The sequence below is a fragment of the Haematobia irritans genome, chromosome 4 (genome assembly GCF_050003625.1).
Source record: "Haematobia irritans isolate KBUSLIRL chromosome 4, ASM5000362v1, whole genome shotgun sequence".
Taxonomy (NCBI): domain Eukaryota; kingdom Metazoa; phylum Arthropoda; class Insecta; order Diptera; family Muscidae; genus Haematobia; species Haematobia irritans.
Genome location: NC_134400.1, coordinates 17914146 through 17940482, shown reverse-complemented (window position 1 = coordinate 17940482; position 26337 = coordinate 17914146). Strand labels below are relative to the sequence as shown.

At 29.2% G+C, this 26337-nt stretch overlaps 1 protein-coding gene across 4 annotated transcripts in view; it reads right to left on the bottom strand.

Annotated features, from left to right (window-relative positions):
- The window catches only part of nebu (solute carrier family 2 member nebulosa), a 102259-nt gene that overhangs the window by 38873 nt on the left and 37049 nt on the right, over positions 1–26337 (bottom strand). Inside the window, exon 1 of one of the 4 annotated variants that reach the window (XR_012721285.1) lies at positions 10189–10396. The exons of 2 other annotated variants lie outside the window; for them this stretch is intronic. Coding sequence is in view for 1 of the 2 variants with exons in the window: in XM_075303777.1 (XP_075159892.1) it covers positions 10189–10308 (120 nt within the window). In the remaining variant the exon portion in view is untranslated. Of the gene's footprint in view, positions 1–10188; positions 10397–26337 lie in introns of those variants that run through there. One more of the 4 variants, XM_075303777.1, reaches the window with a different exon arrangement.

The following is a 26337-nucleotide window of genomic DNA, read 5'->3' as shown; positions in this document are numbered from 1 at the left end:
CAAAATTTTCTATGAAACTAAAATTTTGACAAAATTTTCTATGAAACTAAAATTTTGACAAAATTTTCTATGAAAATAAAATTTTGACAAAATTTCTATAAAAAGGAAATTTTGATACAATTTTCTATAGAAAGGAAATTTTGATAAAATTTTCTATAGAAAAGAAATTTTGATAAAATTTTCTATATAAATAAACTTTTGACAAAATTTTCTATAACAATAAAATTTTGACAAATTTCTATAAAAACAAAATTTTCTATAAAAATAACAATTATGACAAGATTTTCTAAAAAAATTGGCAAAATTTTCTATAGAAATAAAATTTTGACAACATTTTCTATAAAAATAACATTTTGACAAAATTTTCTATGAAAATAAAATTTTGACAAAATTTTCTATAAAAATAAAATTTTGACAAAATTTTCTATGAAAATAAAATTTTGACAAAATTTTCTATAGAAAGGAAATTTTGATAAAATGTTCTATAGAAAGGAAATTTTGATAAAATGTTCTATAGAAAGAAAATTTTGATAAAAATTTCTATAGAAATAAAGTTTTGACAAAATTTTCTATGGAAATTAACTTTTGACAAAATTTTCTTTAAAACATAAATTTGTGACAAAATTTTCTATAAAACTAAAATTTTTTATAAAAATATAATTTTGGCAAAATTTTCTATAAAAATAAAATTTTGTCAAAAATTTCGATAAAAAAATTTGTTTGACAACATTTTCTATAGAAATGCAATTTTGACAAAATCTTCTATAAAAATAAAATGTTGACAAAATTTCTATAAAAATAAAATTTTGACAAAATTGTCTATAAAAATAAAATTTAAAAAAAATTTCTATAGAAATAAAGATTTGACAAAATTTTCCATAAAAAACTTTTTACACAACTTTCTAGAAAAAAATTGACAAAACTTTCTATAGAAATAAAATTTTCTCTAAAAATTAAAATTTTTAACAGAGTTTTCCATAGAAATAAGATTTTGAGAAAATTTTCTATTAAAACTAAAATTTCGAGAAAATTTTCTATTAAAACTAAAATTTCGAGAAAATTTTCTATAAAAATAAAATGTTGACAAAATTTTCTATAAAAATAAAATGTTGACAAAATTTTCCATAGAAATAAAATGTTGACAAGATTTTCTCGAAAAATTAAAATTTGGACAAAATTTTCTATAGAAATTAAATTTTAACAAAATTGTCTACAAAAATAAAATTTTGACAAAATTTTTTATAAAAAACAAATTTTGACAAAATAAGATTTTTTTGTTTGGTAGTTTGTTGGTAAAATTTTCTCGAAATTGCGGTAGATTATTTGTTGCTCGAGTGGTAGCCGTGATGTTCGTTCATGAACATTATTTCATTTAGCTAAACGCCATCTAGTGGCTGTCAAATTACCCTCTCTACATCAATGACAATAAGGAAATTCAATTCTCTCAAATTTTATCTCGGAGAAGAGAAGATGTATATGTGGGTATGTGTGTTCGTGTAATTGCCCAAATAGCTGATATAATTAGAAGGTGTTAGGTTAGGTTAAGTGAGGTTAAAGTGGCAGGCTCACTTAGGCTATTCAGGCTATTGTGTGTAGAAAGTGTTAACTCTTAAGTGATTGTTATTGAACTAAATTCTTACATTAAATATTTGCTTAACTTTTAAGTTAATTTATTTATATTTTGTTTGTGGGTATGCATTTGTTTTTTCGTTCTTTGTTTTTTGCAAAATTCTGTTTTACCCAAAACTCCTAAACTAACAATCAGAACAATGGTAATGGTAAGATTGTTTGAGTTATGATTCAGTTCTGTGTGTGTGAGTTTTAACCTTGAAAACGTCATTTTTGTATTAGACGATGTTGTATAACAAACAATTTATAGGTATGATAATTAATTATTCGTATGCCTTCTACGAAATCGAATGAAGAATAAAAGCGTGAATATTGAAAATAAAAGTTAATTCATTTAAATTTCAATTTTTGAATATCTAATTGAGATTTTGCGAAATGTTTTAAAGTTCAGTTACCTAGCCACTTGGTCTAGCGGACGACAGACACATTGTCTTAATTGATGATAGTCATCGCAAAATAATATTAAATTTGTATGCCCTACACTTTTGGAAAGTGATTTGGAACAGGTTGTCATTTTCATGGTAACATATCGATATAATGGTCGGGAAATCCCATGAGAATGGTACGAGAAGTACGAGGGCAGTTCGGAAACTTCTTAGCCTCCTATCACAATGGACTGAATAGTCTAAGTGAGCCTGAATCTTAATCGGGCTGCCACTTTAACCTAACCTTAGCCTCCTAGCACATGTTAAATTTTGTTTCGATCTGGCAAACAGGTGTTCAAAAAAAGACGCATCCGCAATTTTTTTACAATGGAAAAATGCGTACTGTCATTAAATATTTACATAAAAAAGGTTTATCGGGACAAGAAATTCATAATGATATGGTGAATGTGTTAGGTGAAAGTGCTCCTTCATATGCAACAGTAAAAAATTGGGTTGCTGAATTTAAACGTTGTCGTACAAGCATTGAAGATGAACTACGTAGTGGACGTCCAAAAACAGCAACAACAACAGAAATTGTAGCCAAAGTGCATGATATGGCATTAAATGATCGACGAATAAAAGGGCGTGAAATTGCTATAATCATGGGCATCTCAAATGATCGAGTCCATTTAATTTTGCATGAAGAACTACAGATGAAAAAGCTTTCTGCAAGATGGGTGCCGCATTTGTTAACAGTCGATCAAAAACGCATAAGAATGAACATTTCTCAAGCTTGTTTAGATCGTTTTAAGCGAAATAAAATGGATTTTAAGCGTCGTTTTATAACTGTTGATAAGACATGGATCCACCATTATAACATACAGAGACAAAAGAACAATCCAAACAATGGACTGATGCTGGAGGAAGTGCCCCAAAGAAGGCAAAAACAATTCAATCGGCTGATAAGGTTAACGGTTTTTTGGGAATTCAAAGGTATTTTATTGATTGACTATCTGCAAAAGGGTAAAACAATAAATTCAGAGTACTATTGCAACCTTTTGGATCAATTAAATGTACAAATTCGAGAAAAACATCCTAGCTTACAACACAAAAAAATAATTTTTCATCAAGACAACGCACCAGCGCACAAGAGTGTTTTAACAATGGCTAAAATCAACGAATTCTCTTTCATTGATAGCCTAAGAAGTTTCCGAACCGCCCTCGTATGTACTTAGTCTTCAAAATAAAAAAAGTTCTGTTGAAAATTTTTTCAAAATTTTATTCTTATAGAATTTTTTTTTCAAAATTTTATTTCTATAGAAAATTTTGTCAGAATTGTATTTATATAGAAAATTTTGTCAAAATTTTATTTATATTAAACAATTTTGTCAAAATTTTATTTATATTAAAAAATTTTGTCAAAGTTTTATTTATATTAAAAAATGTTGTCACAATGTTATTTCTATAGAAAATTTTGTCAAAATTTTATTTCTATAGAAAATTTTGTCAAAATTTTATTTCTATAGGAAATTTTCTCAAACTTTTATTTTTACAATTTATAATTGTTTGATAAAAACGAGCTCGAGGTCTGTTTTATGTTTTGCTGTTTGTTTGATACATTTCTGTATTTTTATACCCTGCTCCACACTGTGGAACAGGGTATTATAAGTTAGTGCATATGTTTGCAACACCCAGAAGGAGACGAGATAGACACATGGTGTCTTTGGCAAAAATGGTCAGGGTGGGCTCTTGAGTCGATATAGCGATGATCGTCTGTCCGTGAACACATTTTTGTAATCAAAGTCTAGGTCGCAGTTTTAGTCCAATCGACTTCAAATTTGGCACCAGTATGTGTTTTGGCTCAGAATAGATCCTATTGATTTTGGAAGAAATCGGTTCAGATTTAGATATAACTCCCATATATATATATATATATATATATATATATATATATATATATATATATATATATATATATATATATATATATATATATATATATATATATATATATATATATATATATATATATATATATATATATATATATATATATATATATATATATATATATATATATATATATATATATATATATATATATATATATTTCGCCCGTTGTGGACTTATATGGCCCCAGAAGCCAGATTTTTACCCTAATTTACTTAAAATTTTGCACAAGAAGAACAATTAGTACTATAATCAAGTGTGCCAAATTTTATTAAAATCGGTTCAGATTTAGATATAGCTCCCATATATAGCTTTCGCCCGATATGGACTAATACGGTCCCAGAAGCCCAATTTGGTTGAAATTTTGCACAGGGAGTAGAATTAGCATTGTAGCTATGCGTGCCAAATTTGGTTGAAATCGGTTCAGATTTAGATATAGCTCCCATATATATGTTTTTCTGATTTCGACAAAAATGGTCAAAATACCAACATTTTCCTTGTAAAATCGCCACTGCTTAGTCGAAAAGTTGTAAAAATGACTCTAATTTTCCTAAACTTCTAATACATATATATCGAGCGATGATAAATCATAAATAAACTTTTGCGAAGTTTCCTTAAAATTGCTTCAGATTTAAATGTTTCCCATATTTTTTTACTAACATTGTGTTCCACCCTAGTGCATTAGCCGACTTAAATTTTGAGTCTATAGATTTTGTAGAAGTCTATCAAATTCTTCCAGATCGAGTGATATTTAAATGTATGTATTTGGGGCAAACCTTTATATATAGCCCCCAACACATTTGACGGATGTGATATGTTATCGAAAATTTAGGTCTACAAAGTGGTGCAGGGTATAATATAGTCGGCACCGCCCGACTTTAGACTTTCCTTACTTGTTTGATATATTTTCCGATTCCTTTGTATTTTTAAGATGTTGACAAACCATTTTCTCACTCTATATGGCGTGCTCTCCGTCTTTCTTTTATTATTTAAAAAGATATTTCTATAGGAAATTTTTGTCAAAATTTTATTTCTATAGAAAATTTCATCAAAATTTTATTTCGAAAGAAAATTTTATCAAAATTTTATTTCTATAGAAAATTTTGTCAAAATTTTATTTTTATAGAAAATTTGGTCTATATTTTATTTCTTTAGAAAATTTTCTCAAAATTTTATTTCTATAGAAAATTTGGTCTAAATTTTATTTCTATAGAAAATTTTGTCAACATGTTATTTCGATCGAAAATTTTATCAAAATTTTATTTCTATACAAAATTGTTTTCAAAATTTTATTTCTATAGAAAATGTTATCAACATGTTATTTCGATCGAAATTTTTTTCAAAATTTTATTTTCTTAAAATTTAATTTCTATTGTAAAATTTTGTCAAAATTTTATTTTTAGAATAAATTTTATCAAAATTTTATTTCTATAGAAAATTTGGTCTATATTTTATTTCTTTAGAAAATTTTCTCAAAATTTTATTTCTATAGAAAATTTGGTCTAAATTTTATTTCTGTAGAAAATTTTCTCAAAATTTTATTTCTATAGAAAATTTGGTCTAAATTTTATTTCTATAGAAAATTTTGTCAACATGTTATTTCGATCGAAAATTTTGTCAAAATTTTATTTCTATACAAAATTGTTTTCAAAATTTTATTTCTATAGAAAATGTTATCAACATGTTATTTCGATCGAAAATTTTTTCAAAATTTTATTTCTATAGAAAATTGTTTTCAAAATTTTATATTTCTATAAAAAAAAAATTCTCAAAATTTAATTTCTATTGCAAAATTTTCTCAAAATTTAATTTCTATTGTAAAATTTTGTCAAAATTTTATTTCTAGAAAAACTTTTATCAAAATTTTATTTCTATAGAAAATTTGGTCTATATTTTATTTCTTTAGAAAATTTTCTCAAAATTTTATTTCTATAGAAAATTTGGTCTAAATTTTATTTCTATAGAAAATGTTATCAACATGTTATTTCGATCGAAATTTTTTTCAAAATTTTATTTCTATAGAAAATTGTTTTCAAAATTTTATTTCTATAAAAAATTTTCTCAAAATTTAATTTCTATTGTAAAATTTTGTCAAAATTTTATTTCTATAGAAAGTTTGGTCAATATTTCTATAGAAAATTTTCGCAAAATTTTATTTCTATAGAAAAATTTTTATTCCTATAGAAATTTTTTCCAAATTTTTTTTTGTATATATTCCTGCTCTGCATGTAGTCCTCTAGACTCCTAAATGCGATCGGCAAATATTTTGTCGATATTGAATTAGACTATCTTTGCTATTTCACTAAACATTTACTGCTTTCTCTTTTTCACCAGAATTATTGCTGTTTAATCAATTTTTCTGCTGTATCTGCTAACAAATTTCTATCGGTGTATCTTCTCAATATCTTCTTACGAATTTTGGATGTCGATTATTAGAATCCTATATGAACAGAAGATTTCGTTAACAAATAAATCTATTCTAATTAATATTGAATAATGTATAATTTAAAAAGATAATTTTATGATTTCGTTTGAATAGAAATTATATGGAATAAATTTGGCATCGATAAAGAGACACAAAATCAATACAAAATGCAATTCAAAAATGAAACTCAACAACGAGGCATCCATTTTGGCCGCTTTTTTTTTGGCTTTTGACTCATGTATATTTTGTATTGATGTGGAGCATATGAAAATCCAATGCATTTCTAATTAGCTAACGTTCCTCATCCAGCTTTGTATACGTGAATTGTAAGCTAAAGTGATTTTTAGAGTCACAAACAAACCTGAATTCAATACCAAACTATTGGGTGAGAAACACTTACCTGTAAAGAAAAGAGAATAAAAGTAAAAATAAAGTAAAATTCATTGCATTTAGTAAATAATAGATACACTGTAAATAATGTCAAATATGACTAAGATGAACTTATATACTCGTTTTAATATTTAATTTAATAATTTAACAACAATTTTATCTCCCTTTCATCGAAAAGCAGATCATTTTATTCGCATACTTTTAGGCGGTTCAAGTATACGAAAATTCTAACATACTTTTAGGGGCTTCAAATATCCACCGACTCTAAATCCTTGGTTTTTAATAATTCCCTTAATAATGTCATTCACCTTTAAATAGCTATTGAATTTTTATTTTGAATTCTCCATTACGATCAACATGCACTACAACAAATTAACAATGCACAATTTGACATCTTGCATTATTCACTCTCTTTACCCTCTAGGGGAAGGAGGGCAGTGTACAAATGAGACCAGTTGAAGAGGTTTCATTTGTCATACACATGCAAATGCATGCTTTTTTGATCGTATCAAAAGATTTACTAGAAACATAAGACGAAGGAGAAGAAAACAAATTAAAACTAGTATTCATTTGTTTGCAGGGGACTTGAACGATTTTCCAGATGTCTGCCTGTATATGCACATCCACATTTGCTATGCTCTATGGCTCCGAAAGATATGTAATATAGCACACATGGTTGGGGTCGATATTGTCTGGCTTTATGTGCGTAAAATATAAACTCCAATAGGATGGATTTTAATATATAAAGTGGTTGCAAAATGGCCCAAAGAGAAATGGAATGTAATAGAAAATTGCCTTTTTGCTAATAAACCTAGAAACTATGTTGGTGAATTAGTGCGAGTAGGGGCAAATCATTCGAGTAAAGCTTTTTAATTAGATCGCTTATATAGTAAAATAAATATAATAAAATAAAATTTTATTAAAAAAATAAATTAAATATTTAGTTTTAAAACTAAATAAAAGAGTATGAATTAAATCATACTAAATTAAACAAATTAGTAACAATTATGGTAAAAAATATTTGTCTTAATAAAATTAAAATTTTAACAGAAAGGGAAAAAAAGAAAATTTGCTCAAAATTTGATTTCTATAGAAAATTTTCACAAAATTTTATTTCTATAGAAAATTTTTTCAAAATTTCATTTCTAAAGGCAACTTTGTCAAAATTTTATTTCTACAGAAAATTTTCTCAAAATTTTATTTCTACAGAAAATTTTCTCAAAATTTCATTTCTACAGAAATGTTGTCAAAATCTTATTTTTATAGAAAAATTTGTCAAAATGTTATTTCTACAGAAAATTTTCTCAAAATTTTATTTCTACAGAAAATTTTGTCAAAATCTTATTCTTATAGAAAATTTTGTCAAAATGTCATTTCTATAGAAAATTTTGTCATAATGTTATTTCTATAGAAAATTGTGTCAAAATGTTATTTCTATAGAAAATTTTGTCAACATTTTATTTCTATAGAAAATTTTGTCAACATTTTATTTCTATAGAAAATTTTGTCAAAATTTTATTTCTATAGAAAATTTTGTCAAAATGTTATTTCTATAGAAAATTTTGTCAAAATTTTATTTCTATAGAGAATTTTGTCAAAATTTTAGTTCTATAGAAAATGTTGTCAAAATTTTATTTCTATAGAAAATTTTGTCAAAATTTTATTTCTATAGAAAATTTTGTAAAAATGTTATTTCTATAGAAAATTTTGTAAAAATTTTAGTTCTACAGAAAATGTTCTCAAAATTTTATTTCTACAGACAATTTTGTCAAAATCTTATTCTTATAGAAAATTTTGTCAAAATGTTATTTCTATAGAAAATCTTGTCAAAATGTTATTTCTATAGAAATTTTTTTAAAAATTTAATTTCTAAAGACAATTTTGTTAAAATTTTATTTCAACAGAAAATTTTCTCAAAATTTTATTTCTAAAGAAAATTTTGTCAAAATCTTATTCTTATAGAAAATTTTGTCAAAATGTTATTTCTATAGAAAATTGTGTCAAAATGTTTTTTCTATAGAAAATTTTGTCAAAATTTTATTTCTATAGAAAAATTTCTCAAAATTTTATTTCTATAGAAAATTTTGTCAAAATTTTATTTCTACAGAAAATTTTCTCAAAATTTTATTTCTATAGAAAATTGTGTCAAAATGTTATTTCTATAGAAAATTTTGTCAAAATGTTATTTCTATAGAAAAAATTTTATTTCTATAGAAAATTTTGTCAAAATGATATTTCTATAGAAAGTTGTGTCAAAATTTTATTTCTATAGAAAAATGTGTCAAAATTTTATTTCTATAGAAATTTTTTCTCAAAACTTTATTTCTATAGAAAATTTTGTCAAAATGTTATTTCTGTAGAAAATCTTGTCAAAATGTTATTTCTATAGAAAATTTTGTCAAAATGTTATTTCTATAGAAAGTTGTGTCAAAATGTTATTTCTATAGAAAGTTGTGTCAAAATTTTATTTTTATAGAAAATTTTTTCAAAATTTCATTTCAATTTTGTCAAAATTTTATTTCTACAGAAAATTTTGTCAAAATCTTATTCTTATAGAAAATTTTGCCAAATTTTATTTCTATAGAAAATTTTGTCATAATGTTATTTCTATAGAAAATTGTGTAAAATTGTTATTTCTATAGAAAAATGTGTCAAAATTTTATTTCTATAGAAAATTTCTCTCAAAACTTTATTTCTATAGAAAATTTTGTCAAAATGTTATTTCTATAGAAAATTTTGTCAAAATTTTAGTTGTATAGAAAATGTTGTCAAAATTTTATTTCTATAGAAAATTTTGTCAAAATTGTAGTTCTATAGAAAATTTTTTCAAAATTGTAGTTCTATAGAAAATGTTATCAAAATTTTATTTCTATAGCAAATTTTGTCAAAATTTTATTTCTATAGAAAATTGTGTCAAAATGTTATTTATATAGAAAATTTTGTCAAAATTTTATTTCTATAGAAAATTTTGTCAAAATGTTATTTCTATAGAAAATTTTGTCATAATGTTATTTGTATAGAAAATTGTGTCAAAATGTTATTTCTATAGAAAATTTTGTCAACATTTTATTTCTATAGAAAGTTTTGTCAACATTTTATTTCTATAGAAAATTTTGTCAAAGTTTTATTTCTATAGAATTCAATTAAATTTTTGTTTGGAAAAATGTTGGTGATAGTTTTTTTGTGTTCAGATATCGACAGCCTAATTTCACCACATGATAACAACATATACTTTTAACAACATTTTCATATTAGCCTCGTACATATGTTAGTGTAGCCATAGATAGGCTTCATGAAATTGCCATAGATTGCAATTGAAGTTTGTTTTTAACACTTGAAGGGGAAACGAATGACTTAAACGCATAGTAAACGAAAAAGACAAAGTAACATAGAAAAAGTAGATAGGAAAAAATTGAACAGTATAATTACCGCTTTCTGTGAGCCATATTTTTCACCAGCGGCTGCCTTTTCCAAGAGATGTGAACTCTCCTCGGTGGCCAAAGTGGCACCGTTGTGTTTCAAATTCGATTCCGAAGAGGTTGATGACATTTTGTAGAAATTTTATTTATTGAGTATTTAAAGAAATTTTATATGCACTTTAAGTATATACTTCAAAAAAATATCGTATGTATAAATATTAAAAAATGTTTGTTTTTTTAATGAGATTTTTTCTTTGAATATTTTTCGAAAAACTGTTAATATTTGTTTGATGAGTTTTGAACTTGAGGTTTTTGATATTTTTTTGTTTTGTTTGTTTAATACAATAAATACTTTTTTATTATTATTTTAAGATATGTCTTAAGTAAAAACTATGGCCCTTTTTCGGTAGGGACTCCTTAAAATCTATTTTTATGTCCTTTACTGCAAGATTACAAAACACAAATGTTCGTTAGAGTTTTTGTGTTGTTGGCCAAATAACACCCACACTTATTTGAACTCTCAATCTTTCTCGCCCTTGGTTTTGGTGCTCTCTTGCTCAATAATACAGGAGAACCCTTAAAATCAATTCATTTATTATTCTCTAGTCTAGCTTGGATGCGCCTGCGCTTCACTAAGGTTATTACTAGACACGGCATATGAATTTACACTCGCCATACACGTAGACTGCAAAGGCATTAGCCGCAGAGAAAGGTTTTGTTCAATGGTAGGAACAACAAAAAATATATTCCTTTCTTTAATATATTTGTTAATAATACTGAGCTGGTAGTGTTTGAGATATTATTTTTGGATATATTTTGTTTTTTTTTTTTCTAATTTACAATACACTGTGTCAGGAAACGAGTAATGTTTTTTGTTTTTATCAATAATTTCTTGTTATTCGAGATAAAAATATATTTGTTTTAATGAAATTTCTTTGAATTTTTGTTAATGAGTATTTTATGAACCGTTATCTTTTATTTGTGTTTCTATTTCTTTTTTTTCGAAATTATTATTTATCTCGTCTCGTTTTTGGAATATTTTATTTCAACGTATTCAATGCTTGAGTTCTTCTCGTTGTATAGTACTATTTATATTTTATTTTGTCTTACGGACGTCTTTTACTTAACACCGTCACGTTTTGATTGTGAATGAGTGCCAAGAGGGGCTAGCCGCCAAATTAAACTTGTATTTTGTGTGTAGCTACAATTCCTCCTTCAACATTAATAACCCACCAAACAACATCCTCTCCATCACTTGTATACATTTTATGTTTCACTCCCTCTCTCTATCTCTCTCTCTCTTTGGTAACCAAAACCTCTATACTGTTTGTAAATGAGTAATACTCATTTCAATGTTAACATATAACATTTCATCAGTTCGACCTTATTACCAACAAACAAACAGGTCTCTCCCCCTCCCCCTTTTGGATAATTCATATTTGTTGTTGGTTGCAATAATAACACTGATTATTTTGTTGCTGCAACATGATTTTCATTTTGTGTTTATAGACATGTCTCTTTTGCCATTTTTCTGGTACACGGCAAAAAAAAAGTTTATATATGGTATACTTGTATGACAAACAAGCTATAGTTAATTTGCTATATGTTATTCCATAACACAAGAAACGTCAACCAACGATAGCTTAACAAATAAAACTATTTTGTAAGTTCAACATAATATACTTTCTATATGTAAAGTAATTTAGAAGTTCTTATAAAGTTGGCCAAGAATAAAATTCGAATTTCAGTAAATAATGGGTGATACGGTCAAAATTTGGTCAATATAAACTTGACGTATTTCTTTCAATTTTGCATTTAAAAAACCTGAACACCCCTCATTTTGAAGGTGTGTGTGTGTGTAGAATGTTGCTCCTATTTTGACTTTGGAATTCACTCTTCAGTTGTCAAAATGCCGTCCAAGCAGGAAGAGCAGCGTATCAAAATTTTGCTCGCGCATCGCGAAAATCCGAGCTACTCGAACGCAAAGCTGGCAAAATCGCTAAAAGTTGCCTAATCAACCGTTACAAATGTAATTAAAGTGTTTGGGGAACGTTTGTCGACAGCCAGGAAGTCTGGATCGGGGGGAAATCGAAAACCGGAAGCCGCTGAGGCGACAAAGAGAGTTGCCGGTAGTTTCAAGCGAAACCCTAACCTCTCTCTCCGAGATGCCGCAAATAAGCTGGGTGTATCGTCTACAACCGTGCATCGAGCCAAAAAACGAGCCGAACTATCGACTTACAAGAAGGTAATGACTCCAAATCGTGATGATAAACAAAATACGACGGCCAAAGCGCGATCCCCGACGATACTGACGAAGTTTGACTGCGTGGTAATGGACGACGAATCCTACGTCAAAGCCGACTACAAGCAGCTTCCGGGACAGGAGTTTTATACGGCAAAAGGAAGGGGAAAGGTAGCAGATATTTTCAAGCACATAAAACTGTCAAAGTTCGCAAGCCATCTGAACCTGTGGCTTGAAAAGCAGAATTTTCATAGCTTCCGGGACTGTCAACCAAGAAATTTACGTGAAAGAGTGTTTGAATAAACGTCTGCTGCCTTTCCTGAAGAAACACGGTTGTTCCGTACTGTTTTGGCCGGATTTGGCATCTTGCCATGGCCATGGAGTGGTACGCCGCCAACAACGTGCAGGTGGTTCCCAAGGACAAGAACCCTCCCAACACGCCAGAGCTCCGCCCAATTGAGAAATACTGGGCTATTGTCAAGCGGAACCTAAAGAAGACCAAAAAAACTGCTAAGGACGAGCAGCAGTTCAAGGCAAACTGGCTTTCTGCGGCGAAGAAGGTGGCTGAACAAAATCTGATGGCAGGTGTCAATCGTGAGGCCCAGCAATTCGGATTTGGAAAAGCGAAAGCCTAACTGAATATTTTTCCTGAATTTTATACTAATTGAACTTGAAAAAGAAATTTAATTTGATGTTTTAAACAAACGATTTCACCGATTTACACGCGTTTTCCCTTGACCAAATTTTGACCGTATCACCCTTTAACCACAACAAGAGAAGGAATATGATAACCTCAAATATGTTTCAAGAGCAAAATGTTTTTGGTTGGTGACCTACATGGTCTACATGTTTGTCGCAACCATAATCTATATACCATATATAAGATTCAAAGTATGTTTGCTTATTTGTGTGTACACAAAAAAATAGTTTTTGTCTTCAATAACGAAATTAATTGATCCAATTATTTTTATACCCTCCACCATAGGATGGGGTATATTAACTTTGTCATTCCGTTTGTAACACATCGAAATATTGCTCTAAGACCCCATAAAGTAATATATTCTGGGTCGTGGTGAAATTCTGAGTCGATCTGAGCATGTCCGTCCGTCTGTTGAAATCACGCTAACTTCCGAACGAAACAAGCCATCGACTTGAAACTTGGCACAAGTAGTTGTTATTGATGTAGGGCGGTTGGTATTGCAAATGGGCCATATCGGTCCACTTTTACGTATAGCACCCATATAAACCGAACCCCAAATTTGGCTTGCGAAGCCTCTAAGAGAAGCAAATTTCATCCGATCCGGCTGAAATTCTGTACATGGTGTTAATATATGGTCTCTAACAACCATTCCACATCGGTCCATAATTATATATAGCCCCCAAATAAATCGATCCCCTGATTTGGCTTGCGGAGCCTCTAAGAGAAGCAAATTTCATTCGAGCCGACTGAAATTTGGTACATGGTTAATGACCATGCAAAAATTGGTCCACATCGGTCCATACTTATATATAGCCCCCATATAAACCGATCATCAGATTTGACCTCCGGAGCTTCTTGGAAGACCAAAATTCATCTGATTCAGTTGAAATTTGGTACGTGGTGTTAATATATGGCCTCAAACACCTATGCAAAAATTGGTCGAAATCGGTTCATAATTATATATAGCCCCCATATAAACCGATCCCCAGATTTGACCTCTGGAGTACCTTGGAAGAGCAAAATTCATCCGATCTGGTTGAAATTTGGTACGTGGTGGTAGTATATGATATTCAACAACCATGCCAAAAATGGTCCATATCAGTCCATAGTCATATATAGCCCCCATATAAACCGATCCCGAGATTTGGTTTTGGAGCCACTTGGAGGAGCAAATTTTATCCGAGTGAGTTGAAATTTGGTACATTGTGCTAGTATATGGCCGTTAACAACCATGCCTAACTAGGTCCATATCGGTCTATAGTTATATATAGCCCTCAGATAAATCGATCCCCAATCACACAAAAATTGGTCCATATCGGTTCATAATCATGGTTGCCACTCGAGCCAAAAATAATCTACCAAAATTTTATTTTTATAGAAAACATTGTCAAAATTTTATTTCTATAGAAAATTTTGTCAAAATTTTATTTCTATAGAAAATTTTGTCAAAATTTTATTTCTATAGAAAATTTTGTCAAAATTTTATTTCTATAGAAAATTTTGTCAAAATTTTATTTCTATAGAAAATCTTTTCCAAATTTTATTTCTATAGAAATTTTTTTCCAAATTTTATTTCTATAGAAATTTTTTTCCAAATTTTACTTCTATAGAAAATGTTGTCAAAATTTTATTTTGTCAAAATTTTATTTCTATAGAAACTTTAAACTTAATTATATACGTATTTAATCGGCCTTTTTAGTTTCATATATACTACGTATGGACTACCTTGAAATTTAGAAGACGGTGTTAGGAGGTTTTAAGATACCTTGCCATCGACAAGTGTTACCGCAACCCAAGTAATTCGATTGTGGATGACAGTCTTCAGTAGAAGTTTCTACGCAATCCATGGTGGAGGGTACATAAGCTTCGGTCTGGCCGAACTTACGGCCGTATATACTTGTTTGTTTTAAATTATCTAGTAGAGGTCTGCATCGAATAACTTTTCACTACATGTATGCAATTCGCTGTCGAATATAGTACATACACTGTCTTTCTCTCAGAGCGCAAGTAGTGAAGTGAAGAGAACACTTGCTTGTCAAATACCACCAAGTACTTATCCGAAACAATATGTGTTCCGAAAAAAAGGAACAATAAAAATGTAAGTACTTGAGAAAAAGTACAACATGGATTCTCTTTACTTCACGTGGTACCACAAGTATTTCTCAGTGATGTGCGAAGCAAAACTTTCCATTATTATTAATCATAGATATGTATGTATATCACATATTTCATATATTTATGTATGTCACACACTTACCTTAACGTTTGCCGTTCTTTATAATAAACCAAAACGTATATTATGGAGATTAACTGTTTTTTTTTGTATTTCTGAAACTGCACTTGGTACATGGAGTACTCTATGAAGTTTTGTTCTCGCAACATACTCGACGTGATCACTCTGAGTACACTTCAATAAGAGAGAAAGAGGAATATGTGTTTGTTGGTAGTGAAGACATCAGAGTAGCAACAAGAAGTTACTCGTGGCTTTTGGTGTTCATCAAAATGTGTACCAATAGTTTTGCGACTCTTTCAAATAGATGTACTCATGTAGCAAGTACACGTGTACTCTGCATTTACAACTGGAATTGTGCAGACCTCTATTATCTAGTAGTCACCACCATAGAATGGTGACGGGGGTATAATAAGTTTGTCATTCCGTTTGTAACACATCGAAATATCGATTTCCGTCTTTATAAAGTATATATATTCTTGATCAGGGAGAAATTCTAAGACGATATAACGATGTCCGTCTGTCTGTCTGTCTGTTGTAATCACGCTACAGTCTTCAATAATGCAGCAATAGTGCTGAAATTTTGCACAAACTCGTCTTTTGTCTGCAGGCAGATCAAGTTCGGTCCAGGTTTTGGTATAGTCCCCATATAAACCGACCTCCCGATTTGGGGTCTTGGGCTTATAGAGATCGTAGTTTTATCCAACTTGCGTGAAATTTGAAATCTAGAGGTATTTTATGACCATAAAGAGGTGTGCCAAAAATGGTGAGTATCGGTCCATATTTTGGTATAGCCCCATATAGAACGATCTCCCGATTTTACTTCTTGGGCTTATAGAAACCGCAGTTTTTGAAATCGAGAGGTACTTTAGAACCGTAAAGATTTGTGCCAAAAATGGTGAGCATCGGTCCATGGTTTGGTATGGTCCCCATATAAACCGACCTCCCGATTTGAGGTCTTGGGCTTATAGAAACCGTAGTTTTTATCCAATTTGCCTGAAATTGAAAATCTAGAGGTACTTGAGGACCATCAAAAGGTGTGCCGAAAATGGTCCGTATCGTTCCCTGTTTTGGTATAGCCCCTATATAGACCGATCTCCCGATTTTACATCTTGGGTTTATAGAATCCGTAGTTTATATACAATTTGCCTGAAATTGGAAATTTATAGGTACTTTAGAACCATAAAAAGGTGTGCCACAAATGGTGAGTATCGGTCCATGTTTTGGTATAGCCCCCATATAGACCGATATCCCGATTTTACTTCTTGGGCTTCTAGAATCCGAAGTTTTTATCCTATTTGCCTGAAATTGGAAATCTAGAGGTATTTTCTTATAAATCCAGAATCTGATATAGTCCTCATAGGTGAAATCTTTAAATTTATCTTCGGGAAGTGTTCTCAAGTCCTCAAGCCCTCCTGAAATTTCAAAGGAAATCCTAATATTTGGTTCATGGTGGTGGGTATTTAAGAATCGGCCCGGCCGAAGTTACTGCTGTAAAGGGTGATTCTTTTGAGGTTAGGATTTTCATGCATTAGTATTTGACAGATCACGTGGGATTTCAGACATGGTGTCAAAGAGAAAGATGCTCAGTATGCTTTGACATTTCATCATGAATAGACTTACGATCTGCCACAACGTCGAATTTTCAGTGAATGGGCCCTAGAAAAGTTGGCAGAAAATCCGCTTTTTTATCGACAAATTTTGTTCAGCGATGAGGCTCATTTCTGGTTGAATGGCTACGTAAATAAGCAAAATTGCCGCATTTGGAGTGAAGAGCAACCAGAAGCCGTTCAAGAACTGCCCATGCATCCCGAAAAATGCACTGTTTGGTGTGGTTTGTACGCTGGTGGAATCATTGGACCGTATTTTTTCAAAGATGCTGTTGGACGCAACGTTACGGTGAATGGCGATCGCTATCGTTCGATGCTAACAAACTTTTTGTTGCCAAAAATGGAAGAACTGAACTTGGTTGACATGTGGTTTCAACAAGATGGCGCTACATGCCACACAGCTCGCGATTCTATGGCCATTTTGAGGGAAAACTTCGGAGAACAATTCATCTCAAGAAATGGACCGGTAAGTTGGCCACCAAGATCATGCGATTTGACTCCTTTAGACTATTTTTTGTGGGGCTACGTCAAGTCTAAAGTCTACAGAAATAAGCCAGCAACTATTCCAGCTTTGGAAGATAACATTTCCGAAGAAATTCGGGCTATTCCGGCCGAAATGCTCGAAAAAGTTGCCCAAAATTGGACTTTCCGAATGGACCACCTAAGACGCAGCCGCGGTCAACATTTAAATGAAATTATCTTCAAAAAGTAAATGTCATGGACCAATCTAACGTTTCAAATAAAGAACCGATGAGATTTTGCAAATTTTATGCGTTTTTTTTTTAAAAAAAGTTATCAAGCTCTTAACAAATCACCCTTTATATACTTGTTTTTCATTTCAAGTGATATATGTTTGTACTTTATATAAATTTACGATTAACTAAGTAGCCTTAGACGTATGTACGAATTGATTTTCATAATTTGTAAAAAATAAAATTATTGCTTTTTGGGATTTTTAATCATCACGACGCATTGATTTCTACACAATTATTTTTTTTAACTAAAATGTCTTCAACCACAGAAACGATAGTATCAATTAAAAAATTAAATGTTCTAATTAAAAAATTTATTGATACTATTAATTTTTGTGATTGATTCTTGTTTCAATTAATTAAATAAAAATATTCAATTAAAAATTTAATTGATTCAACAATTAAATTTTTAATTGAATATTTTTTAAAACTCAATTAATGCTTTAATTGCACATTTTTTTCTGTGTATATTCCGGGTAAGCTCGAAAACGGCTGAGAATTTATTTAAATTTTCGGAGAACGTAGAGGGTGATCATGTGGTGAAAATAGGGAACCTCATTATTTAATATCTGGTAGGGGAGCGGACCTCCCCTTTGTCCGACATTTTCAAAGATTTGGGTGAAATATTCAAGTAAGGTTAGAGGTGATGTCCAGACAAAGACCCGCTACTTTTTCCATATTTGGTCGTGGAAGGCACATCCCTTTTGGCCTATTTTTTAAAGTACTAAAATTAGATGAAAATAATATGGGGTACCTGATTTTGTAATATTTCGACGTGAAGAGGCCTCCCACTTGCCTTACTGTTTAAAAATTGGACCAAAATTATCCGATTTCGTAGAAAGTGCAAAAAAACTAAAAGTCTCTGATTTACTTGAGATTTACAGAGAACATGCGGTGAGGTTATGAAATTAATATGGCGATTTTTCAATATTTGGACGGAGAGGACCTCCCCCTTGCCTGACTTTTTGTGAATTGTACCAAAATTATCCGATTTCATTGAAATTTTCTAGGAATGTTGAAGGGGCCGTCTAGACAAAGATCCGCTATTTTATTTTATGATATTTGGTAGGAGAGGAGGACATTTTTACAGTAAAAAACCTAAAGTTCTCCGATTTACTGGAGACTTACGGAGACCCTGGGGTAGGTTATGAAATGTATATGGGGTACCTGATTTTTTTAATAATTGGTCGGGAACAAATAAAAAAATACATACAATGAAACAATTAAACTTTTCCAATTTAACAGAGGACGTGGGGGCAGGTTATGAAATTAATATGGGGTACCTGATTTGGTGTTATTTGTGATATTCTGGAAGAAAGGCCTCCCCTAGCCCTGTTTTTTTATAACAGGGCTTATAATTTGCTTGAAATTTACAGGGAAGGTTGAGGGTGACGTCTACACAAGGATACGCTACATAATTTTTCGAATTTGGACTTCCTCTAAAAGTGAAAAAACTCAAATTCTCAATTTTACTTGAAATTTACAAAGGCCGTAAGGGGAGTTTATGAAATCAATATGGTGTACTTGATTTTTGGATATTTGAACGGGGAGGGGACCTCCTCCTAGCTCCACACTTTGAAACTTGAAGGTAAGTTTCCAGATTTTCAATATGGTGTACTTGAATTTTGGATATTTGAAGGGGGAGGGACCTCCTCCTAGCCACACACTTTGAAACTTGAAGGAAAGTTCCTTTTCTTAAAAATTTCAAGGAAAGTTAAGGATGCTATCCACTTCTGTATTTGTCGATATTTGATCGAAGAAAGTGACGTCCCTTTAAAAAAAATATATATAACAAAATATATCCTCTCCGATTTACTTGAAATTTACAGGGAACGTGGGAGAAGGTGATTAAATTAATACTGGGCTTTAATTTTTTTCTTGTTGGAGAAGGGGAATAGTGAAAAATCTAAACTTCGAACCTTAGAATTACTTTAAAGAGAAGTGATTATGATATTACTTGGGCACTGTTAATAAAAAAAAATATATCATTTCATCTTTATCACACTCACCTATAATAATTTTATTTTTCAATGTCTCATCACTGAACAAACATAATAACGTTTTTTTTTCTGTGTATTGAAATGTGAACTCTCTCGCTCTCTTTCTCAGTGCAAGATAATTCCCCTTAACATTTTTCCAGATTTTGTTCAAAAGATGAGAAAATATTCTTTTGTTGTTGTTGTTCTCTCTATTTACGATAGTCTTCATTTACATATATAAGATATGCTTGTAGTTATGCATGACGCACGTATATAGTATATGTTTGTTGTTTTTGTCTTTTTTTGTGTAAAGGAAGACTCTCCTACTCTCAAGTAAATTTCAGTGTTGCTGGACATATGTGTGTAGGCCTATTCACCGCTATTGCCGGAGTGGGGTTAGGTTTGTAAATATATGTGACGTCAGAGTAATTTATGTGTATATTAATACAATGCGTGCACGTTTTAAGGCAAAACAGTGGGTTGATATATTTGAAAATTGAGGCAGTCACTAAAGTCATATATACCCCCAAAAAAAAACATAAATAATAACTAATTATAAATTATCGCAAAAGATAATACCTATATGTTTCTATATCCTATTATTAATGACAAATGTTTCAGTGTCTTATAACAGTTGACCCTGATAAGATAGGGTAAGAGACGAGCCCCCCAATTGTTTTGCTCAATTTGACTGTGGAATATACGATAGAGAGTAGAGCAACTGTTGAATCATCATGAAGTGTTCAAAATAATATTTTGGAAATACATATATGAATCAAGTGCTATAACAAAAATGACTACACTGTCGTAGTCATTTGGAATGGCAATGATTTGTGATTGTTTGGTATAACAAACATACAAAAAATGCTATGAAACAAGTGGATCTTGATATGGCTATATAAGTATTGAGTACACTAAAAAAATTACATATTAAAAATGTGAATTAATATTTAATACATTCGAAAATTCATTTTCTCTCTTTTTGCCTAAGGCATCCTTCAAAACTTCAAATCTGCCAATTGATCTATAGAAAAGTTTCAAAACGATATATATGGATGTTTTAGAATTTCAACAGACAAACGGTTATTGATATATTTTTACCTTTTTCGATGCGTTACAAACCGGATGGCCAGCTATATCACCCATACTATGGAGGAGGGTATAAAAACGTGACCAGATTATAAAAGTAGATATACAACATAGCCACTCGTCAGTATTATTGCGAGTTTTTTTTTTGGTGAATTTCGGTTTAAATCTTTTAATACATTCAGTGTATTGAATTTTAGGAGACAATATACATATTTGGAGAATGGCCAAATCACACAGACGAAAATCACCTTGTTGGGGTGTTCTATGGAAACCTCCAAAATTAACCGTGCAATATTGATCTAGAATTGATGAAATGTGTTACTTACACAGCTCTCTCCCAATTAGCTGTTATAACAAATGAGAATATTAGCGTTATTAAGAGAGAGAGACTAAGAGGCTTATGGCATTTATTAACTAAGGTTTGCAGCTTTCTAGAATATTTATACACATTTACAAAAACATTTTATTTTGTCTTTTTTTTTATATATGTATATTTTGCAATAACCTTTCTATGACACGTGTTGTTTTTGCATAATTTCCAAAAATGTTTCATCATACAAACGGTCTGAGGCAAGAGCAAAGTCTTTGTAAAACTCAGAATAACAAAAGGGAACAGGGTGGTTGTTTTTTTTTTTTCGACAGTCAGTTTTAGTATTTCGAGACTTTGAGAAAGGTATACATTCTCGTTTGTAGATACATATGTATGTAATAATAACTAATTATAAATTATTTGGTGTTTTGACGTCACTGAGATGACAAGCCCCAAAAATGCCAACCAATGAGAATTTGTTTTAGAATGATTGACCTCCAAAGCTGTTATGGGCTTTTTAGTTTACTCTCTCCTTACTTGTGTATGAGACTGTGGCAGATGTTGTTTTGTTATTGTAGAAAAGGTAATTTTTATACTCAATGGTGTTGTTGTGTTGTACCTTCCGAACAGAGGGGCATGTATCTAGGGTTGCCAGTTAATTAAAGTTGAAAGTCAGTACTTTGAACCCCAGTAAAATTTCGCGGATTTTGAGCATTTGTGAAGAAATAAATAAGGACATACGGCCGAAGGTTCGGCCAGGCCGGATCTTATATATTTGGTTTGTTGTTGTTGTATTAGTCGCAGAAAATTTTGTCAAAATTTTATTTCTATAGAAAATTTTGTCAAAATTCTATTTCTATAGAAAATTTTGTCAAAATTTTATTTCTATGGAAAATTTTGTCAAAACTTTATTTCTATAGAAAATTGTGTCAAAATTTTATTTCTATAGAAAATTTAGTCAAAATTTTAATACTATAGAAAATTTTGTCAAAATTTTATTTCTATAGAAAATTTTGTCAAAATTTTATTTCTATAGAAAATTTTGTCAAATTTTTATTTCTATAGAAAATTTTGTCAAAATTTTATTTCTGTAAGAAATTCTGTCAAAATTTTATTTCTATAGAAAATTTTGTCAAAATTTTATTTCTATAGAAAATTTTGTCAAAATTTTATTTCTATAGAAAATTTTGTCAAAATATTATTTCTATAGAAAATTTTGTCAAAATTTTATTTCTATAGAAAGTTTTGTCAAAATTTTATTTCCATAGAAAAATTTGTCAAAATTTTATTTCTATAGACAATTCTGTCAAAATTTTATTTCTATAGAAAATTTTGTCAAAATTTTATTTCTACAGAAAATTTTGTCAAAATTCTCTTTCTATAGAAAATTTTCTCAAAATTTTATTTCAATAGAAAATTTTCTCAAAATTTTATTTCTATAGAAAATTTTGTCAAAATTTTATTTCTATAGAAAATTTTGTCAAAATTTTATTTCTATAGAAAATTTTGTCAAATTTTTATTTCTATAGAAAATTTTGTCAAAATTTTATTTCTGTAAGAAATTCTGTCAAAATTTTATTTCTATAGAAAATTTTATCAAAATTTTATTTCTAAAGAAAATTTTGTCAAAATTTTATTTCTATAGAAAATTTTGTCAAAATTTTATTTCTATAGAAAATTTTGTCAAAATTGTATTTCTATAGAAAATTTTGTCAAAATTTTATTTCTATAAAAAATTTAGTCAAAATTTTATTTCTATAGAACATTTTGTCAAAATTTTATTTCTATAGACAATTCTGTCAAAATTTTATTTCTATAGAAAATTTTGTCAAAATTTTATTTCTATGGAAAATTTTGTCAAAACTTTATTTCTATAGAAAATTGTGTCAAAATTTTATTTCTATAGAAAATTGTGTCAAAATTTTATTTCTATAGAAAATTGTGTCAAAATTTTATTTCTATAGAAAATTTTGTCAAAATTTTATTTCTACAGAAAATGTTGTCAAAATTTTATTTCTAAAGAAAATTTTGTCAAAATTTTATTTCTATAGAAAATGTTGTCAAAATTTTATTTCTATAGAAAATTTTGTCAAAATTTTATTTCTATAGAAAATTTTGTCAAAACTTTATTTCTATAGAAAATTTTGTCAAAATTTTATTTCTATGGAAAATTTTGTCAAAATTTTATTTCTATAGAAAATTTTGTCAAAATTTCATTTCTATCGAAAATTTTGTCAAAATTTCATTTCTATAGAAAATTTTGTCAAAATTTCATTTCTATAGAAAATTTTGTCAAAACTTTATTTCTATAGAAAATTTTGTCAATGTGTTATTTCTGTAAAAAAAATTGTCAAAATTTTATTTCTATAGAAAATTTTGTCAAAATTTTATTTCTATAAAAAATTTTGTCAAAATTTTATTTCTATAGAAAATTTGTCAAAATTTTATTTCCATAGAAAAATTTGTCAAAATTTTATTTCTAAAGAAAGTTTTGTCAAAATTTTATTTCTATAGAAAAAAATGTTGAAATTTTATTTCTAGTACTTTAACCCAAGTACAATTTCGCGGATGTTGGGCATTTATCAAGAAATAAATAAGAACAAACGGCCGAAAATTCGGTTAGGTCGAATATATACTTGGGATGTTATTGTTGTTGTATTAATTTCATGTTAACTTAGCTCCGTCTTCATCGCAGCCGATTATCGTATGTACCTGTTTTACATCACTATATTTTTGATTAACAGCTGTTTTTGTTAATAAGTGAGAGGGAATGGCTTCTTTGTTGGTGTTAGCAAAGCTTTACATCTTCCCGCTTGTTTTAGTGTTGTTTTTTTATGTATAGAATGGAATCAGTATTTTCTTAATTAAAAACTGGTTGGGGTTTCCTTTGATTTTAGTCCAAAATAATGGTGTAAATTCAGGAAGTTACATAATTTGATAAATAATAGAAATTTCTCATAATCAAAATATCCCCAGGAAACCCAAAAAAAATCTCGAATATTTGGCAAGCTTACTCTTTAAGAGTGTACTTAAAAACGAAGTAACAGTCCCTTGTTTCTACTTGTGTGACATAACCTCATATTCATGTTGCCCGTTCGCTAACATTTTTTTTTCAATCCCCTTTGGCATAAATTCGTAAGGCATGCATGGACACGAGTTTACGTTCGTATACTTGTCGTTTTATGAAACCAAATGGAATAAAGCATCTGCCCCGTCTGACCCCAGTGTTGCCAACTCCCCAAGGCCAAAAAGCACCAAAAATATGTTATAAATTCTAACATACCACCTTCCACAACAAAATCGAAAATTACATGCTCCACGAAAAAAAAAAAAAAAAAAAAAAAAAAAAAACTTCCAAAGATGTATTATAGAACTTTTGTGAACTGAATTTTAAGAAGTTAAGGTGGATTAAGATCGAGTTTAGCCGCTAAAATAGTCATTTTTTCACAATAACTTTCCTTTAATAAATCATTTTAAGGAATACAAACTTTGTGAAAATTTGCATTTGGCTACTCCCCATCAAGTTATAATAAAATTTGCAGCAAATATGCATAATTTTATGCCCATTTTTACTGATATAGTTTTCACTTTAGCGGCAAAACTCAAACTTAGTACTCACCATTAGGAACCGCTATTCAAGTATACACCTTGATCAGTTTAAATGCTTTCGTCCAATTCATTTTTATCAGTTTTTCAACTTTCAAAATATTAATATATGGAAAGAGTCGATTGCTTATTTCATTTGTGCGTGCTTTTGTGAATTTAATACAAACGTTTTTAATGACATCTTTACCAAATTCAAAAATTCGACACTCATCGCTCGACTTTCCTACAGAATACCCTACATAACAATATTAAAATAATCAATACCAACTTCATAACAATCAAATTCTATATTTGGCAATAAATTTGAGTTTCTTCGGCTCTTGAAAGTCTAATCAAAATTTTTGTATCAATTAAACTTAATACTGTTCAAAATAAAAAAAAGCACCAAAAGCGCTAAATGAAAATGCCAGAAAGCACCAAGTTGGTGCTTTTTTTGAAAAGGCACCAAAAAGGCAATTTAGTGCTTTTTAGACATCAAAAAGCACTAAATTTGGTGCTAAAAGCACCAAATTGGCAACACTGTCTGACCCTATCACTTCGCACCACCACTACAGAGAGCAATGAAAAAACTCACGCGATTATTTTCGTGGAATTGTTGTAGTTGGCTTCCGTTTCACGTTTTCTATAGCGCCCTATACAGTCGTCGGCCGTATTGAGAACATGCTGCATTAAAAGGTCATTAACATCGAACAACCCATTAATGAAACACACACAATATAGGTTTATTATTTTGAGATTATATTGCCATGTAATTCGATTGAATGAATCTTCAGTGATCACTTGTTATTCGGTTTTAATTACCGTCCATGCATTACGAATGCAAATTACATAATAACGTAATTTTAATTTAAATTTCATATTGGATTTATTTAAAAAGTCTTTAAATTAGTGTAAAGAGGTGTGGCAATCATAATGACGACGCACGAGATTAAGAAGCCGGGAGTATGTGTTATTAGGTTTGTTTGCATACAATTTCAGTTAACATTACACAATAAAAGGCCAGCCACATCAATTGCAAACAAATTTGGGATCCATTTAAGTTTCGTCAACATTTTATTTCTATAGAAAATTTTGTCAAAATTTTAATTCTATAGAAAATTTTGTCAAATTTTTTTCTCAAAATTTTATTTCTATAGAAAATTTTGTCAAAATTTTATTTGTATAGAAAATTTTGTCAAAATTGTATTTCCATAGAAAATTTTCTCAAAATTTTTTTTCTACAGTAAATTTTCTCAAAATTTCATTTCTATAGAAAATTTTGCCAAACTTATTTCTATAGAAAATTTTGTCAAAATTTTATTTCTATAAGAAATATTTTCAAAATTTTATTTCTATAGAAAATTTTATCAGAATTTTATTTCTACAAAAAATTTTTGGCAACATTTTTTTTTCTGTAGAAAATTGTATCAAAATTTTATTTCTATAGAAAATGTTGTCAAAATTTTATTTCTATAACAAATATTGTCAAACTTTTATTTCTATAGAAAACGTTGTCAAAATTTTATTTCTATAGAAAATTTGGCTAAAATTTTATTTCTATAGAAAATTTTGTCAAAAATTTTATTTCTATAGAAAATTTTGTCAAAAATTTTATTTCTATAGAAAATTGTGTCAAAAATTTTATTTCTATAGAAAATATTG